Source organism: Rhizophagus irregularis, chromosome 19 (assembly GCF_026210795.1).
Source record: "Rhizophagus irregularis chromosome 19, complete sequence".
NCBI classification, from domain to species: Eukaryota; Fungi; Glomeromycota; class Glomeromycetes; order Glomerales; family Glomeraceae; genus Rhizophagus; species Rhizophagus irregularis.
The window spans coordinates 2,791,738-2,812,848 of NC_089447.1; the positions used below are offsets into that span (position 1 = coordinate 2,791,738).

At 25.5% G+C, this 21,111-nt stretch overlaps 3 protein-coding genes across 3 annotated transcripts; 1 reads left to right on the top strand and 2 right to left on the bottom strand.

Moving 5' to 3' along the window:
* Positions 1-493: 493 nt before the first annotated feature.
* OCT59_011150 (uncharacterized protein) lies at positions 494-2,557 on the top strand (the record flags this gene model as incomplete). Its single annotated transcript, XM_066136323.1, has 2 exons — positions 494-1,180; positions 1,258-2,557. The coding sequence occupies exons 1-2, from the start codon at positions 585-587 to the stop codon at positions 2,555-2,557; spliced, it is 1,896 nt and encodes a 631-aa protein (XP_066000956.1). The 5' UTR covers positions 494-584.
* Positions 2,558-2,872: 315 nt separating this feature from the next.
* On the bottom strand, positions 2,873-3,817 carry OCT59_011151 (uncharacterized protein; the record flags this gene model as incomplete). The annotated part of the gene is made up of 3 exons (XM_066136324.1): positions 2,873-2,992; positions 3,150-3,418; positions 3,562-3,817. The coding sequence occupies 3 exons, from the start codon at positions 3,815-3,817 to the stop codon at positions 2,873-2,875; spliced, it is 645 nt and encodes a 214-aa protein (XP_066000957.1).
* A 945-nt stretch (positions 3,818-4,762) lies between these two features.
* Positions 4,763-6,623, bottom strand: OCT59_011152 (uncharacterized protein; the record flags this gene model as incomplete). The annotated part of the gene is made up of 8 exons (XM_025331607.2): positions 4,763-4,885; positions 4,962-5,234; positions 5,312-5,391; positions 5,456-5,499; positions 5,569-6,013; positions 6,085-6,165; positions 6,227-6,374; positions 6,453-6,623. 8 exons carry the CDS (start codon positions 6,621-6,623, stop codon positions 4,763-4,765), a joined length of 1,365 nt encoding a protein of 454 aa, XP_025185038.1.
* Between the last annotated feature and the right edge of the window lie 14,488 nt (positions 6,624-21,111).

A 21,111-nucleotide genomic window follows, 5' to 3' on the forward strand; every position in this document is an offset into this window, starting at 1 on the left:
AACTTTTCGAAAAAAAAGAATTGTGTATTTTTCCGAAATGGTTAGAAAATTATTATTGATTGTAGTTTAATAATACATATCATATTGTTGTGTCATTCCATTGCATTACCAAGTTACCCCGTAAACTTTTTTTTTTTTGATATTCAAATAATAATAGTAATAATAATTTGAATATCATAAATCATTAACCATTGTTTATGCATAACTTTATTAAAAACTATTTAAAACCAAGCGTTCACAAAATTTAAATTTAATTTTTTACTACCCACAAGCTTTTTTTTTTTTAAATTTAAAAAAATAAAAATTAAAAAAAATCAAAAAAAAAATCAAAAAAAAAATAGACTTTTTCTTAACTTTCTAAAGTTTAGTCTAAAAAAAAAAAAAAAAAATTTTCGAATTTATAATAAATTGATTTTTATTAAAAAAAAAAAATATTATTATATAAATAATACATTTTTCTTTTTCGAGTCGAATTTTTATATTAGTAAATTCAGTAGAATCCTTTATTTATCTTATTTATATTTTATGAATTAATGAACAATTAATTAATTTATCAACCTTAAAGATATAATAATAATAATAGAATGACGCGTACAATAACATTATTATTACTGGTAATAATAATATTTTTAATAAAGCATAGTAATGGTTTAATAATCTCAAATAATAATGACACCGGCAGGCCCGGTGAAGGAAAAAAAGATAGCATACAATCAAAAGATCCAATAGGCAGTGGAATATTATACGTAGGGGGAATAGTAACGTCATTCGCAAATGTAGTGGGATGTTGTATAATAATCATAATAACTTTTAATAAATGGAAAAAACGTAAACCAGAAAAATTATCACCCTCACAAAGATTCCCACTTTATATGTCAATAATGGACTTATTAATCGCGCTTACAACGATACCAAATTTATTTTATCCAATGCAAAATGATAAATTATTAAATTCTGGTGGTTTATGTGAAGGAATTGGATTTAGTATATCATTATTCATTGTAATGAATATGTCATTAATGGCAGTTATCGCAGTGGTTACTTATTTACGTGTATGTATGAGACGTGTTGTAAGTTTAGGAAATTATGATTGGATATTAGGAGCAATCATATTAGTACCTAGTTCATTAATTAGTATATTAACGATTGTGACTTATGGATATGGAGAAGACAATTATTGGTATGTACTAATAAATATAAATACTTTTTTACTTAACTTTAATAATAATAATAATAATAATATCCTTTTTTTTTTAGGTGTTTTATGAATAGAATAGATTATCAAAATGGTAGTAAAGTTTCAATGATAACATTGATAATATTTGCTTATATAGTAATAATAATAACTACATTCTGTTATTTGAAAGTAATAAAAAGAATTCATGGTGTAGAAACTATGCTTACTTCTCCTGTGTTTAAATCCATTCGAAAAAGGCGTAATATATCAACTTCGCGGGATATTTCAAGACGTAAATTTTCAACTGCATCATCATTACGATCTTGTCCATCAATGTTATCATCCAAATCTTCTCATACATCACAAAATACTTCGGATGGATTAGAATTGAGACCACCTAGTTTCTTCATGAACACTTTAAGTCAATATCGAAACTCTTCAACAAACCCAAATATACCTACAATCGAACAATTAAAAATAGCTTCAAATATAACAAGAGCAACACGTAAAATGGCCTCTTACATATTTCTACAATTAATGCAATACACTCCTTTTATAATATATTGCCTATGTTTTTTATTTGATATAATTCAATCTTGGGTATATATATTATTTATTGTATTAATTAATTTAGGTGGTGTTGCTAAAAGTCTTGCTTTTTTAAGAAATGAAATATTTTTTAAAAAAAATGATTCAAATTATAGTGGGAATAGTAGTGGTACAACAAGACATAGTAGAAATAGTTCCAATAATTCTATAACTTCCCCATCAAAATCTTATCCTTCAAAGAAAAGTCACCGATTAAATCCTTCATTAAGTTCAACAATTTCAAATTATTCATCTCATTCTAATAATAATAATAATAATAATAACAATAATATAGGAATGATGAGTACAATAGTTGAAAATGATTTACCTAGTCTACCAAGTTCTCCTACTCGTGCCAATACTGATTTAACTTTGGTTGATAAGAATGATTCATATATTACTAAAGATAGAAATACGTCAATTTATAAGAATAATGATGTTAACAATGATGATAATATCATTGAAGTGGTAGATGATGATTTAGAAGGAAGTGAAAGTAGTGAATATGAATGGTGTGAAGATGATATGATTGATATTGATTTTTTAGTACCATTCATATTTTCTGATCAAAGTATTATTACAACTCCTCCTCCTGCTTTAACATTTAGTTCAGAAACACGAAAAATTTTCAATAGGAACCTTCGTGAATCCTCCTTATTAAATATTAATACTCCTTCTAATATTGAATCTTCTACCTTTAATAATAGTTATTGTAATTCTTTTATTTCTTATAATGAGAGCATACCTGATCCTTATTTTCATAATAATGGTGATAATTCTTCAATCTCTTAATTTTAAGTGTAATTTACATCATACATTTATGAAAAAAATATTCACTTTTTTTAATCTGTAAAAATTTGTATAATTGTCGTGTTCAATTATAATTAGTAATATCGAAACTTTTTTACTTCTTGAGAAAAAAAAAAAAAGAAAAAAATATTATTTTTTTTGGGGAATAAAGAAAGAAGAAATATATATGTACATATATTGTACATATTTACTTATATTTGTTGTAGATATTAGCGTAAATTTATGTATCATTATTTATTATTTCAGAATGAATTCACTAAAAAAAAAAATTTTTTTTTTTTTGTTGTATATATTTTTTCAATCAATTTTTTGTCCTTTTAATTTAAATTCTTTTACCAATCTATCATTTTCTGTTACAACTTTCCAAGATTGATACATAAGTATCATCGGTACAATTACCCAAATTCCATTAAAAAACTTAATTACGAAAAACAAAAAACAAAAAAAAAAATTACGAAAAAAAAAACAAAAAAAAAATAAAATAAAAATAAAATAAAAATAAAAATAAATAAATAAATCAATAATAATCAAAACATTTAAAACATTTAATTTATACAGCATATAAACAACTTACCAAAAGGTAAATCCAAAAATACATTAAATTTTCAGTATCAAGTCCTTTATTTCCCGTTATCCATTCAGGACAAAAAGTTATCCAACATCCATATATTTCGCATGTACATAAAATCATTTGCCAATAATGTCTTGTAGAATGATTTATTATAATTAAATATATTATATATAATGATAATGGTCCACAAAATATGAATGTAGGAATTTCTACTGAAAGTATTGTTGGATCCGAATGTAACCATCTTGAATCTGCTTTACCGTATTCTTGCCCTAAAAAATTTTTATTTTTTAAAAAAGTAATTAATTTAATTTTATTTTTATAAATATATTAAATATATATATATATATACAGTATATACAGTATATATATATATTTTCTTATATAAAAAAGACAAGTATTATTAGTATCATACATAATTCAGCCAAAATTCCTTTACTTTCTTCTACAGTACTAATTAAACTTAATATTACAAATGAACCTTCTAAAATTAAATGAATTAATGCGTCCCAAATTAACCATATAAATACAAATCTTTCAAATTTCGTTATTTTTTTTTCTGTTGAAGGAAATATAATTGATGTTATAATATAAGAAATTGTAAATAATATTATTACAATAATAAACGAATTTATTATCCGTTGCAATTCTTCTGTAAACAATGATGACATTTGGTATACGTATGATATGTGTATGATATGTTTATAAAGTAAATACGAAAAAAAAAGATTTTTTTTTTTTGTTCATATTAAATCTTGTGTGACTAAATAACTATTGGCTGAAAATTCTGGAATAACATAATTGGTCATTAACGCAAAGATACAGAAAATTAAAATTGAGTCAAAATCCGGACAAATCATTATACCGACAAGTTGATTATCCTGAATAAAATTATCACACATTTATATTAAATATTGCAACAAATTATTTTATTAGAACAAAGATCTACAAATTGTCGATATAATGACTTGTCAGGATTTGGATTGTCGAGAGATTGTCGATATTTTGTTGTCGATCTTGTGAGTGTCAAGATTTTGATCGGATACCATCTTGGTCATCACACTAGAGTTAGAATACTTTCAATAAAATCATTGGTAAAAACTTCGGATTCATCACTTGAAATGGATTTGAATCACTCATTTTAATTATTTTTAATTATAAAAGAAAAAGAAAGGAAGAAGTCAGCCCTCGATATAACGAACCCGGTTTTCACCTCAAATTCGCCGTAAGATTATAGAGAAGAATTTATAGAATTTAATTATTGGCTGGTTCGTTATAACAAGAGTTAAATGTCACGTGTTGGGAAAGGGACATCACATGTCAGCCGAACATAGTAATTAGTAAATTAATATCCGCTGAGGAATAAATATAGTCTAACTATATATATAACAGTCTAAAGGATTATACACGTGATTATGCGAAAAATAATGTATGCACGGGATGCATGCATATCAGTAGTGCATCTATTATTTAAAATAAATTTAATAAATTTTTAACAAGCATGGGCGCATTATAAGCATGATGCGTAAAAAATACCCATTTATTATTTTTTAATTAAATAAAAAAAAAAATAACAATTATCTGCTAATTTTAAAATTTTATGAAAATGATAATTTTTAATTAGAGGGAGTCGTCGTCATATCTTTTGGTGGTTGTGATACCGGAGGCGGACAGCATAAATTCTGAGTACAAGAGGAATCCAAGTTACAACGAAGCAAGCAAGCAGTTTCGTGATTATCCTACAAATTTTCGCAAATAAATATATGTATAAAGGTAAAAAATTTTATAAAATAATCGATAAATTAAATTACTTACAACTTCATTTGCGACAAGTTCCACTTCTCCTTTTGTTGAATTTTCAACCACCATAATTACTTCACCACTATCATTTTTATTTAATCCAATCTTTACATATTCTGGTTGTATTGTTATTGAATGAACTCCGTGAACATGAAGTATTTTTCTTATATCGGCAGCTATCTCCATATAATTAGCTGATGGTGCTAGCAAAATGTGCACTGAACATATTCGCTTCGTATCAGAAAGTTGCCAAATATGCAGTTCATGAACGGATAATACTCCATATAACTTCAAGCAAGATGGGAAAATAGCGGATTTAGATCATCAAATCATTAAAACATCTTAAAGAAATTCTTACAACAAACCTCTTTAATTCTTGATCGTACATCATCAATCGGTAACCCTGAGGGAACCTTTTGTAAGAGAATAAATGATGCGCTCTTTACTATAAAATAAATAATGGTTAGATTATCAATATGTAATAAAATCGTGTATAAAATAATAATTACCTAAAGGAATAGCGGACATGAGAATAATAATTGTAAGTATTAAACTGTATAACAAAATAAGGCATATGAGATTATTACTATTAATAATAAGAATTTTAACATGTTATTATTACCTAGTAAGAGGATCTATATAAAATCTCCATGAGAAATGTGTGAGGTAAATAAATAAACCAGAGCAAACGACCCCAATATTACCTAGAGCATCACCCAACACATGAATGAAAACTCCACGCATATTGAGATTTTTATCTTTTTTATGAGACTGATTATCGCGATGATTTTGATTATCTTCAGTCTCAGAAATTTTTTGATTGTTATTTGTATCAGATTCTTCTTCTTTAATTGAAATGTTCTCATTATTTGATGAATTTGAATGATTTGAATTATCATTTATGATTTCTTTAAACTCCTGTGAATCTCGTGACTCTTGTGCAGCCTTGACTATAGATCGACGCGATGCAGCAGGATGTACAAGTATTTCATCTATGGGTACATCGACGTCAGCAGATTTCTTACCATGATCATGACTGTGACCATGACTATGTCCGTGACCATGTTCTGTAAAATCAACAATTTAACGTATGATACAAATAATAATATAATTTTCACATAAATTTTTAAATACTTACCATGAAATAATAATAATCCAACTATATTTGAAAGTAATCCTGCACAACCAACTCCAAGGATGACAACCGGATTTTTAATATCTACAAATAATAAGTTATGAATATAACAATTTAAATCTTTAAAATAATAAAAATAACCAACCTGGTGGATCAAAAAATCTTTCAATAGCTTGAATGAAAATACTAAGACATAAAGCCATTAAAAATACACCATTTATAAGAGCACCTAAAACTTCCGCTCGTTGCCAACCATATGAATATTTTGATGAAAATGTTGACCTAGAAGCAAGCTGATTATAATGAACAAAGACTTTATTGATAAAATTTTCATTTTATTGATAAGAAAAAAAAATTAATGAACCTTATACCTTTAAAGCATATAAAGCGACTACCAAACTAAATATATCATTTAACATATGAAATGAGTCAGCTATTATTGCTAAAGAATTGATCCAATAACCAAGAATAATTTCTGTTATAAAAAAACTAATATCAATTATAAGCAGTATGATTATACGAGTTTGTCGTGATAACTTCATTTTTTATTTCTAATTTTTTTTTATTATATTAATAAGTGTTATTTATATTAATGACTTTTTTTCAAAGTTTTTAAAGAAAAAAAAAAAGATAGCAGAATCGAGTGGTTTTTATAATTAATTCGCTAAAACCGTTATAACCCGTTATATTAATATATTTCACATGTAAACTCGTAACAAGATCTGCATCCAAGATCTGCATCAAAAGAATATATTAGTTGCAACTATTTTTAAAATTTCCCTTTTTTATAAATATAAAGAACTAAATGCGCTCATATATTTTTGGTAAAAACTAATATGGTTATTTTTTTGAATATAATAAATATTGAATCAACGCTCAATAACGCAATGGTACATATATGTATAAGGGAATTTATTTTTTTTTTAGTGATCAACGTTTAATTTCTTTTAATGAAAAAAAAAATTCCCACTCCATGCTACTCGATTTCCAATAACAGGATGGAAAAAAGAAACTGCCCTTGTTGATCCGGTTGATCCTAAACAGTATGAGACCTCGTGACATATCAATAGAAACATTATACCCAAAGAACGAAAGGTTCGTAAATTATCTTGAAATTTTTAGCCATTGAATTGGCTTATTTAGCATATATTTATTGTCACAATCATGCTATACATAGATGACTATGAGAAAAAAGATTCTTGAGCAACAAACAATTATTATGTACACACGACTTACATAATACTTGTAATTTATTTAAAAATAAAATGAATGATTAAAAATTAAATTTATTAATTTATGATATCAGTTAAACTGAATTCGCAAATAAAAAGTAAAGCTGAGTTGAATTACATTAATATCATGAATTATGAACTAAGATTAAAATAATATAAAAGATATAATAGAGAAAATTATAAATTAAAAGTGTTAATTAAGACCTTAATTATGCGATAAGTAACAGCGCAAATCTCCATATTGAGGAACAGTAGAAAAATGCATCAGGTTAAGGCCTGGATTGTGGCATAATTAACAACATTCGCAAGCTGAACATTGAGGAACAGGAGTAGCGAGTGCTACGACGGAAAAGAGGACAATAGTGAAAATGAGTGTAATGAGTTGATTCATTTTGTTTGATTAAAATGATGATATTGAAATTATTGATATTATTGATATTATTGATATTATTGAAATTATTGATATTTTGATTTTTTTTTTGAGTTTGAAAATTCAGGTAGAAATCGATGAAATTTATAACATTAGCCAGTCAAAAAATTACAAATTCTATTCCGCGTGGTAAATAGATCTTTTCTAAGTTGGGGTTTTTTTTTTCAAAAAAAAAAAGAATAAAATTGCGTAAAAGAATTCGAAAATCTGATACTACGAAACTCAACTGACTTTTTTCAAAGACGGACTGAAAGAAATCCGCTCAAATTCTAATTCCGAGAATTGTCTATTCCCGAAAGAAACACCGACAAAAATGGGCAAAATTCTATCCGTTAGATCCTAATCACTATTCCGCATAAGTACATAGCCATTTCAAAATTTCAAAATTAAGGACTTTATAAATTCATTCATTTGAAAGGAGAATAAATCCGACTAAGTTCTCTTAAAGTTTTCTTTGGTGAATGCACATGATAATTATACAATCATGTGATAGGTCAGTTTCAACTTTGGAAATAAAAAGAACAATTCGCTATTTAAATTTTATTTATGCCCATTTCCACTATTTCATTTTTGAACATCACTATACATAAACTATTTTTACTTATATTAACTAATATGAACAAGAAAAAAACTAGATCATATCAGTAATTAAATAAATTAAACTAGGAAAACCGGACCGTTTAAGTCGGACGTTACTTTTTTGATATTTGTGTAATGACACATGGTACAACACTATAACGTCATTAATATATTTTTAGGGGCTATTTTAAAAAAGGAAATAAAGTGATGGGAACAAAGACAGGGAATAACACAACTTTATTTATCTTTTGCCAGGAACTGAATATGATACCTAGTATAAGTCATACAGTATATGAATGTATGACTTTACTAATAGAGAAAGAGCAAATTCAGCCAAATTTGAAAATTCAAAAGTCAGCTTTTTGTATTTTTTAAAAATTATAAATATTTAATAAACTTTACAAAATAAAAAAAAATGTTTATTCAAATCTAGTCACTAGATTATATATGGCTAGTAATTTCATATTTTTGTATAAATACATAATTCATAATTCTAAAAAGAAAATTTCTAAGTTTACACGGGGTGTTTGTACACGGGTCATATGTATAAATATAATTTTTAATAGACTAATTTTTTGTTTTTTAATTTGAAATTGAATGCTACCGACATTATACTCTTTTACTTTTATTCTTATTATATTACAGATAAATATATGTATTTTCACCTGCTCTGCAAGTTTACTTAAGGCATTAAAGGAGGTTTTGAATGCCGTTTTTAATCTACTAATATGACCCGTGTTTAAACACCCGTGTACAAATAGAAATTGCCTTCTAAAAATTAATTATCAGATTTTTTAAAAAAATATGATATGGCGCATTTATACTTATTAAACAAAAATTGTGTATTTTTAAATTTCAATAACTCATTAAAATTTTATGTTAAACTAAAAGAGTAAACTGATATAATTATAGTTTAAAGGATTTTCCAGCTGATTTCATAATGTTAGGACACTTAGCAAATTTTTGCCAAGGGTAGTTAGGTTATCAGATTGGATCTGGTTACATTACCAACAATCATATTATTGACAACTATTTTACCAACATTTATTACTTTACCAACAGGTACATTTTACCAACAATCATTTTACTAACAATCATTTTACTGACAAAATAATAATATAATTTAAGTATATAATAAATAAAGTAAAGTAATATAGAAATAGTTATTTATTTATTTTGTTTAAAATAAAACTTTTATTAGTTTATTATTTATAATTATATTCAATTAGTATTTGAAATACTCTAAAATGCTTGCAAAAAAAGCATATTATATAAACTAAATTAAGAAAATTATTAAAGCAATTCTAAGTACAACATATTATGAAGCTAAAATAAATTTTTTAAAAAATAAAATTGATAAAATTAAATATAAGATTCAAGTATCAAATATTCCATAGGATCATATAAAGTAAAATTTTATAGTTATTCGATAGTATTTTATATGCAATATCAAATATGAAATTTATTTTATTATTATTTATATACGTAATAAAATTATATTTATATACATTATCAGTTCTATAAGTTAATTAATGAAAGAAAGAAAATAAGTGATAAGATTATACTTTGTTAGACTATTAATAAACTATTTATACATGATCATTGAGGCCTTTTAAATATAAAATTTATCTGATAGAAAATGATTACATTATTCATGGCTTATTCAGCCAATCATTTTCCTGTAATAAGTAAAAATAATGTTATTCACTCTTTTCCATTGGATAATAATATAATATATTATATAAATATCATCGTATTTTACATTTTGTTATAAATTAATTAATTTTTTATTTTATATATTATGGTAAATTTTTTTATATTAAATGTATTTTAATTTTCATAATTGAAGTGAGTGAAATATTGATGGTAAAATAAGTATCAGTAAAATAAATGTCAGTAAAATGTACCTGTCAGTAAAATGATTGTTGGTAACACTAGTCAAAATTAATACTATCGGGTACCTATCGGGTACCTGATATGTGTACAATATATGTGATATATGTGTATGATATTTAACAATGCTACACATATCAGGTACCCGATATGTGTAGTAGAAATGTAGAAAAACGGTAACACATCATGTACATATCACATATACATCTTACACATATCGGGTAGTTAAATATCGGTCGCTATCTGATTGGACATTGGGTACCGATATATTATGATATATATCATATAGATATCATACAGATATCATACAGATATCAGACGGATAGATATAGGATAATGATTTCGTATTAATACTAGTAAATTTATTATAATTTAATTCAGGCAAAAAAATTATAAAATGCAATCATAATTTATATATTTTTTTAATTTTAATTCAAAACTTTATTACAATTTAAATTTATTTACACTTTTTAATTAAAAAAAAACAATTATACTAATTATACTTGAATACTTGAATAAATATATATAATATATAACTTCTACTAAAAGTAGCATAAAAATAAAATCACTTGTTTGCTTATACCTGTTTGATTATTTAAAAGAAGCATTAATGATAAATATATTAGTAAGAAAAAAGAGAATGTTATTAAAAAATATTAGTATAGATATATAAATATAGAAAATATTAGTAGAAACATTAGCAGAAAGAAAAGTTAGTAGAATAAAAAATGTTAGTAGAAAGAGAACGTATATCAGTAGTAATATAATATTAATAGAAAATTTTAAATAGTAAAAATGTTAATATAGTAGAAAAAAATAATAAAAAATATATTAGTAGGAGTATTAGTAAAAGAAAAGAAAGAAACGAAAAAAAAATGGTAGAAAAACATCAATAAAGAAAAGAAATATTAGTAATATATACCTTTTTGTGCATTTCTAGATATAACAAATAAAAAAAAAATATAAAAATATGTATTTCTGGATATATTAAATAGATAAAAAATTGTGTTTTTAAGTAAAAAAAAATTGAGAACGAAGAAAAAGTTTTAATAAGATAAACAAAAATGCGAAATGTAAATATTTAAATCATGTGATCACATGATAACAATATTACGTAACGTAACTTACCACATGTTATTTTATAGCCTGAATACATTTATAATTAAATTTGATAAAATTACGTCGTAAAACAAAAATTTCTCAATCCAAATGACCCCTTCGATTAAAAAATTATCAAAAAAAAAATCTTTCCAAATGAACCCTTAGAAAATTTCTCATCAAAAAAATATTTGAAATGACCCCTCTAGTTAAAAAACTTTTTTAAAAAATTTTTTCAAATGAACCCTTAGAAGATTTATTAAAAAAATCTCAAAAAATCTTCCAAATGAATTCTTAGAATTTCTTTATTAAAAATAAAATGTCCTAAATGATCCCTTTAGTTAAAAAAAATCCCAAAAAATAATTTCCCCAAATGAACTCCTAGAAATTTTCTGTCAAAAAATGTCCCAAACGATCCCTTTGGTTAAAAAATTCTTAAAAATAATCTCCCCAAACGAATTCTTAGAAAATTCTCTATCAAAAATGTTTCAAACGATCCCTTGGTTAAAAAATTCTCAAAATAATCTCCCCAAATGAATCCTTAGAAAATTCTCTATCAAAAAATGCCCTAAATGATCCTTTTAATTAAAAAATTCTCGAAAAACTATTTCCCAAACGAATTCTTAGAAAATTCTCTATCAAAAATGTTCCAAACGTTCCCTTTAGTTAAAAAATTCTCAAAAATAATCTCTCCAAACGAATCCTTAGAAAATTCTCTATCAAAAAATGCCCTAAACAATCTCCTTAATTAAAAAATTCAAAAATAATTTCCCTAAACGAACTCTTAGAAAATTCTCAATCAAAAAATGCCCTAAATGATCCTTTTAGTTAAAAAATTCTCAAAAAACTATTTCCCAAACAAATTCTTAGAAAATTCTCTATCAAAAATGTTCCAAACGTTCCCTTTAATTAAAAAATTCTCAAAAACAATCTCTCTAAATGAATCATTAGAAAATTCTCTATCAAAAATGCCCTAAGCGATTCCCTTAATTAAAAAATACAAAAAATAATTTTCCTAAATGAACTCTTAGAAATTTCTCTATCAAATGATACCTTCAGTTAAAAAATTCTCAAAAAATAATTTTTCCAAACAAACTTTTAGAAAATTCTCTATCAAAAAAATTCTCTATCAAAAAATGTTCCAAACGATCTCTTGGTTAAAAAATTCTCAAAAATAATCTCTCCAAACGAATCCTTAGAAAATTCTCTATCAAAAAATGCCCTAAACAATCCCCTTAATTAAAAAATACAAAAAATAATTTTCTTAAACGAACTCTTAGAAAATTCTCAATCAAAAAATGCCCTAAACCATCTCCTTAATTAAAAAATTCAAAAAATAATTTCCCTAAATGAACTCTTAGAAAATTCTCAATCAAAAAATGCCCTAAATAATCCTTTTAGTTAAAAAATTCTCGAAAAACCATTTCCCAAACAAATTCTTAGAAAATTCTCTATCAAAAATGTTCCAAACGTTCCCTTTAGTTAAAAAATTCTCAAAAACAATCTCTTCAAACGAATCATTAAAAAATTCTTTATCAAAAATGCCCTAAGCGATCCCTTTAATTAAAAAATACAAAAAATAATTTTCCTAAATGAACTTTTAGAAATTTCTCTATCAAATGATACCTTCAGTTAAAAAATTCTCAAAAAATAATTTTTCCAAACAAACTCTTAAAATTCTCTATCAAAAAAATTCTCTATTAAAAAATGTTCCAACGGTCCCTTTGGTCAAAAAATTCTCAAAAATAATCTCCCTAAATGAACTCTTAGAAAATTCTCAATCAAAAAATGCCCTAAACGATCCCCTTAAAAAATTAAAAAATTCAAAAAATAATTTCCCTAAACGAACTCCCAATTAAAAAATTCAAAAAATAATTTCCCAAACGAACTCAGAAAATTCTCAATCAAAAAATGCCCTAAACGATCCCCTTAATTAAAAAATTCAAAAAATAATTTTCCTAAACGAACTCTTAGAAAATTCTCAATCAAAAAATGCCCTAAACGATCCCCTTAATTAAAAAATTCAAAAAATAATTTCCCTGAACAAACTCTTAGAAAATTCTCAATCAAAAAATGCCCTAAATGATCCTTTTAGTTAAAAAATTTTTGAAAACCTATTTCCCAAACAAATTCTTAGAAAATTCTCTATCAAAAATGTTCCAAACGTTCCCTTTAATTAAAAAATTCTCAAAAACAATCTCTCCAAACGAATCATTAGAAAATTCTCTATCAAAAATGTCCTAAGCGATCCCCTTAATTAAAAAATACAAAAAATAATTTTCCTAAACGAACTCTTAGAAATTTCTCTATCAAATGATACCTTCAGTTAAAAAATTCTCAAAAAATAATTTTTCCAAACAAACTCTTAGAAAATTCTCTATCAAAAAAATTCTCTATCAAAAAATGTTCCAACGGTCTCTTTGGTTAAAAAATTCTCAAAAATAATCTCTCTAAACGAACTCTTAGAAAATTCTCAATCAAAAAATGCCCAAATGATCCTTTTAGTTAAAAAATTCTCAAAAAACCATTTCCCAAACGAATTCTTAGAAAATTCTCTATCAAAAAATGTTCCAAATGATCCCTTTAGTTAAAAAATTCTCAAAAATAATCTCTCCAAACAAATCTTTAGAAAATTCTCTATCAAAAATGCTTTAAATGATCCTCTTAGTTAAAAAAATAATTTTTCCAAACGGATTCTTAAAAAATTTCTCAAAAAAATCTATCTAAAAGTTTCTTAAATAAAATCCCTATTAAATATTATTCAAATGGACTTTTAAAATTTCTTAGAAAATTATTTATAAAAATTATCTAAAAAATGAATTTAAATAAAAAATTTTAGTTGAAACGGATTATATATAATACAGTACGTTGTACAAAATAAAAATCTTACGTATTAAAATTTACATATCGGGTACCTGATATGTGTAAGATAGATCAATGCCCGATATACAATATCAGTGACTAATAGTTTAGCTATCGGGTACCCGATATGTAAAAATACCCAATATTTATCCGATTAGCCACTGATATATAGGTACCTGATATGTACCCGATAGAATTGATTTTGACCAGTGTAATATAAGTATCAGTAAAATAATTGTTAAATTGTTGCTAATTTTACAGAAACTTAACATTTTTAATCAATATAAAATTAATATCATTAAGTTTATCTTAATGGTATTGTTTTAACATTATTTTAATATTGATTCAATATCAATTTTGTGATATTGAAATAAAGTATTATTATTTTAATATCATATTAATATTAAATTAATATTAAATTAATATTGAAATGATATCTGAAATAATATCGAAATGATATCTTTAAGTTAAACTTAAATATATTGTTTCAATGTCATTTCAATTATCATTTTAATATCATTTTAATACTATTTCAATAACATTTTAATATTAAAATGATCATATGAGCTGATTTGTTTACTCTGCATTAAAAAAAGTTATTGAATTGATCTTCACAATTTTTGTTACTTAAAATTGTTTTGTAATACCAAAAAATCATCTGATTGATGATCACTTGACTAAATAATAAGTTGAGCAAAATTTTACATTTGCGAAACTTAAATTATTAAATGTAAAAGAGTTGTGAAAAAACCCATTTCACTAATAAAAAACCCATTTCTCATATATATGGAATTTTTAACATATATTAGGGGAGTGACACATATTACGTGATATTAGGGTTATTATAAAGTTGACCCCCCTCCCCCCCTTGTGAGACGTATTTTCATGTGATGTATTATTTAACCAATTATCATTAAGGCATCATTTTGATCTTGTTCAAAAATTTTTTTTTCAATTAATATTAAACATCTAAATGAATGTAGAAATACGATACTCTACTTTTATTTTAAATAAAACACTGAAATATTTATTTTTGATTCATAATGTATTAAAAACTATTTTGAAATATTTATTTTTATGGAATTTGTAATTTGTAAGAAAATGACAGGAAAATTTGGAGTTATGGAAATATAAGTATGCATTGATTTAATAAGAACTTTTTATCAATATACTACAAAAAAAAAATCTAGAGTTTGATATACATGATGATCGTACATCCAACGTGACTTAAAAAAATGATTATTAAAATTTTCGTGTCTAATTTTCATGTCTGAAAAATTTTATATCCAAAACTTCAACATGCAGGTTTTTCTAACTACACCGAAATATAACAAATTTTATATTTATAAGACCCCTACAACTCCATACCAGAGGTTCTGCAATGCTTTTGGATATCATCGTATGGTAAATACAAGAAATCCTGCATACCCAAAAATTAGTCTATGCATAGAATGTAATAATGCGTGGAAGGAGTTTCGACATAAATCTAAGGAGGATATTGAAAGTAAAATTAGTGAATACTTAGCAACCCCAATCCCAATCTAAGGTTTTATGCAAATTAATCGGTCATGACCTGGCTCATCTCAAAGTTTAAAGCCCACTCAAACTAACCAAGTCCTTCAAAGTCCTATTGAAGAAATTATTATAGCTGACTCCACTCCACCTCCTAATGCTGCTGCACAGAAAAAAGCTGCAGAAACTATTAATGCAACTAACATGAAGCTTGCTAAACTTCAGCAAATTTATAATTCTACTAATGATTTGGAGATTCGGAATAATTTATTGGAACGTATGGCAACTCTCAAGCAAATTCTACATGATGAGGATAACAAGATTAAAAAATTGAAACGTCATGCAGGATATCAACGAAAATGTAGAGCAAAAAAAATAAAGCATCTACAAGAGCACCAAGAAGTAATTCAATATGATTTACCTGGTCGTCCATCTTTTTTAATTCAATATCCCAATTTACATGAACATATACACGAATGTATTGAGTTTGGAGCTGCAGATAAAAAAAGAAGAAAAGAAGTTATTAAAGTTAGAACCATTCGTCATCTTCGAGAGAATCTTAATTCAAAATATAATGAATACCTTTCACGTACCACTCTCAACAATTACTTGCTACCATCTCGATCAAATACTAAAGCAGCAAAGACACATCACCATCCAGCTCTTGTTGCAAATGCCTCAGTTTCACGAACTGAAAAAAATGAGCATATTGATGAACACTATTGTCTTGCATCTGTGAAAGGTGCAAAACAATTCGCGGCATTATTTTCAACCCATTCCGTAATCATTTCTCAGGACGATAAAGCCAAGGTTCCTCTAGGTATTCCTGCAGTCGGAAGAACGTTTCAAACTATACAAAGTTTTCAAGAGCCAGTTACATTACCCGATCATGATTTTCCGGTCGGTATGCAGCAAAAACTTATCCCATCGGTTTACTTACTAATTAATCTGAGTGATACGAATGATACTTTCTGCAACGGTCAACTTTCAATTTTTGTACGTCCACAATATCATGTTGGTACAAGCTCAAGTACCCATATGAGTGATCTTAACTCGCTAATTCAAGATAGCCAATTTGATAGGATATTAAAAATCAACGGCCAAATCAAACCTATTTGGATACTTTTAGTTGATGGAGGTCCAGATGAAAATCCCCGCCATATGAAGAATATATTTCAATATTGTAAAATGTTCTGTAATTTTGATCTTGACTATCTATCCGTTCGGACACATGCACCTGGACAATCAGCATATAATCCTGTTGAGCGTAGTATGTCAACACTCTCTCAAAAACTGGCTGGCATAACACTACCGATTGATAAATTTGGTTCCCACCTTAACTCCCAAGGTCAAGTAACGGATTTGGAGCTAGCAATGAAGAACTTTCGTTATGCTGGTGAAGCGTTGTGTACTCTTTGGAAACGCGATCCTATTTTTGGGAAACCAGTTATTGCGCAATATACTGACCAAAAAATTCTCCATTCGATGATATCCTATTTCCTGGATCTGAAAATATAAATGAATCAGCTGTACCTTGGCAATGGATAGAAAATCACACCAAAATATGTCAATACTCACTTGATATTAAGAAATGCGAGGATTCTTCCTGTTGTTCACCTAAACGTCATGAGGAGGCAGCCGTTCTTCTTGCAGAAAATGATGGATTTCTCCCACCTGTAACAAAGAGAAAAGATGGGCATTTCCTAAACCTGCTTCATATATTAGAATATTGTGACAAGCTCAAAATACCTGGAAATGATGCCCACTGTCCTTCAATTAATGCAGACACTTATGAACGTCTTTGCTGTTTTGAATGTGATGCGTATTTTCCAACGCTTTCTATGGTTGCTCAACATAAAAAAATTCAACATCCAAAACGACGAGGACGACCAGCCAAAAAAAAACTATTTACTAATTCCATTGACGATTTTTCAGTTATACCTGCGTGTGATGTACGAGTTTTAATTATAAATGACCGGGAAATACAATCAGAAGGTGAATAAAGAGGTGTGCTGACTTTAAATTTTAAAATTAGACCAGGTAAAAGTTTTTAGAAGAGGAATATTTTGTTTTATTATATAAGAACACTTGTTAACGTTCTTATTTGCTTTTTTTTTTGTAGGTACGGGTTTTAACATTGGAATTAAGCCGGGTAGGACTGTAGGAGGAAGACTAATAAAATTAAATGTTTCGTAGTTATTTTTTTTGAAAATAAACTAAAAGAGGTGGTGCGACACGACTTAAAACAAAGAACAAAGATGTGTATGTAATACGTTACACTGTTATAATAAAACAAAGAACATTAATAAATCACATGAAAAGAATTTTATTGGCAAATTATTGTTTTTAATTTTCGCTAGAGTTACGAACCAGAAAACTAATTCTGGCCACTATAAATAAATATCACGTGACAGGTGAGATATTTGCGAACCCCCTCCCCCCTTTAATAATTACGTGATATGTGTCACTCCCCTTATTAAAAAGTAAGTATATTTTAATAAAATATAAAGTAAAATAAAAATTTATATAGTCTTAGTAGTTATAAATGTTTATAAAAGTATAATAAAAATATCATATAAAAGAAGGTATTATAATAGATATTTTCAAACAATAAAAATAATTATTTTATGTCAGAGTTTGTATTACCATCTTTAAACGCAAATATATCAAGATTCACTGATCCGTTTTCTATAATTTTAGGCTTGTTGAAAAGCCCTTATTCTGGACTTTATAGGCGAAAAAAAGCTCATCAATTGAATCATTAGATCCAGAGATATTTACGTTTAAAGTTGAGGTATAAACTTTTTAACATGCTTAAATGCAAATATCTTGGGATCCACTGATCCATTTTTTATAAATTTAGGCTCTTTGGATTGGAAAGCCCTTGATCTGATCTATATAAACAAAAAAAGAGCTTGCCAATTGGATCATTGGATCTGGAGATATTTACGTTTAAAGTTAAGATACAAATTTTTAACATATATAGTAAGTGCTAAGAATTATATTAATTTAAAAGAAATATTTACCAATTTATAGTATAATAACATTAAATAAAAATTTTTTAATACTCATCTCCAATTTACTGTATATTATATAGTATTTTGTATAATAAAAATGTAATAAAATCAATATTTTAATTAAAGGTAGACAAATCAACCCATATGTAATATTTTATTTTGATATTATATCGATATTAAATTGATATTGAATCAATATCAAAATGATATCAAAATGATATTGTTTACGTATGGGCTGATTTGACGCATTACATGTGATAATTTCATAGTAAATGGGAATTGGTTACTATTGGTATGATGCATCAAATCGGCCCATATGAAAAACTTGAAGTTTTTGTAAAAAATGTGAACAAGTTTTATCAGATTGTTAGTAATCAATCAGCTAATCAATTATACTTTAAATCCAAAATATAGTATTATGTGATATTAGCTAAATCATATATTCATTATTTTTTCAATTTGCTAACAATTCAACAAACTGGAAATTCTTAGCATAAAAATTTGCCAAGCATCCTATATATTATAAAATCAGCTGCATTTTACTATTAGATTTAATTTTCTTTAATTTTAATATTATTAGCTTTTTAAATTAAAGTATTTTTTGTATAGTAAGTCCATATAAAATAGTAAAATTCAGAATCAATTTTTCACATAATTACAATTTAAGCTAATCAGGTAAATTTAATTTAATAAATCATGTATTAATCAATAGAAATATTACCTAATAAGGCTAAACTATTACTTAATTTGGTAAAAATTAGTATAAAATAAATTTTAGATTATTAATAAATATAAATACATTACATCATATCGCTAAATATCACCACTGTTATTATTTTACCAGAATTGAATAGAATTTTATTAGATAAAATTAAAATAATATGAAATTCTACCTATTAATATTTAATAATACTAATACAATAAAAATTATTTGCAATGAAATTTAGCAATACCCTTTTTAAAAATATATAAATACATAAATAATTACATTATGCTTAAATAATTATAATAGGACTCCAAACAATATATATAAATGTAGGTTTTGAGTTTGCTTAACCAATAAAAATTTTTCCTATGTGAAATTTATTATTGCTTATTTGATAACATAATTTTAAAATAGTCAGATATAATTAGGGAGTTTACACATATTACGTAATTATTATAGGGAGGGAGGGAGTAGTTAAAATTTTACGTTACACTTATTTAAATCATATGATTTATAAATATTATAATTTGATTGGTTATGAAATCTAACAAGGGGGGGTAAGGTTTATAATAAAATAAATATTACGTGATATGTGTAATTTCCCTTATACGAAGAGTATTAAATTATTAATAGTCGAGATATATATTTACGTAGCAGGATAGATTTTTTAATATATATATAATATAATATATATTTTATATTTTTCATATTAAAAAAATCTAATAAAATATGTAAACAAAATTATAAATATGTTTGTATAAAAAAAATTTACTATTTTTAATACAAAGATTAAGTTAATTGTTATACAGAATGATCTTACCACACTACTTTCAAATGCAGATCATTTTGATTGGCAATCTGAATTTCCTTTTATGTTATACTTTCTGAATACTATTTTTAGATATTGAACAATATAAACAATTATACTGAAAAAAAACATTGATAAAAAAAAAAACTCTAAAAAAAAAAGAAATAATGTATTTACCGCACCCTGCATTACAAATTTATATATATTTTATGTTTATAATTTGCCATTTTAAGGGGGTGTGGTGTATAAACTAAAGATGTTAGCCTTAATTATTTTTTAAAAAATTTTGAATTACGGCTATAAGATTTTTATAGCCTTAATTAATTACGGCATATAAAAATTTTGTATTACGACACTTTTTTGAATTACGGCTAACATCTTTAGTATAAACTAAAGATCAATATAAACAATTTACAAAAAAGGAAGGATGCATTGTAACGCAGGGTGCAGTAAATAAATTCACTCAAAAAAAAATAATAATAATAATAATTTTTATTAAACTCAGAAAGTTTCATATTACAATTTTTTAAAAAAACTGCACTTTTTATTAACAAAAACAATACAAGATTTTGATGAAGGCTTAGTATATACAACTATTATTAAAATGTTTTGTTAGAATCTTTACGCTGTTGTTTTTTAGAAGGTGAAATTGAACATAAACCACTGGTATTTTCTATTTTCCTTTTATTTCTAGTTCCATTTTTTTTTTTAAACATTAAAAGCAATATTCTTTAATTTAATTAACTTTTCGCAATTGCTTAGTTGGTTTAATAATATAGTTATTTCTTCAGCTATATTCTCTGTATCAGAATCAACCTCAGTTGGTTTATTATATATAAGTCTATTCATGTTTTTTTCAACTATAGTTAAGTCATTCAAATCAGTAAGAAGAT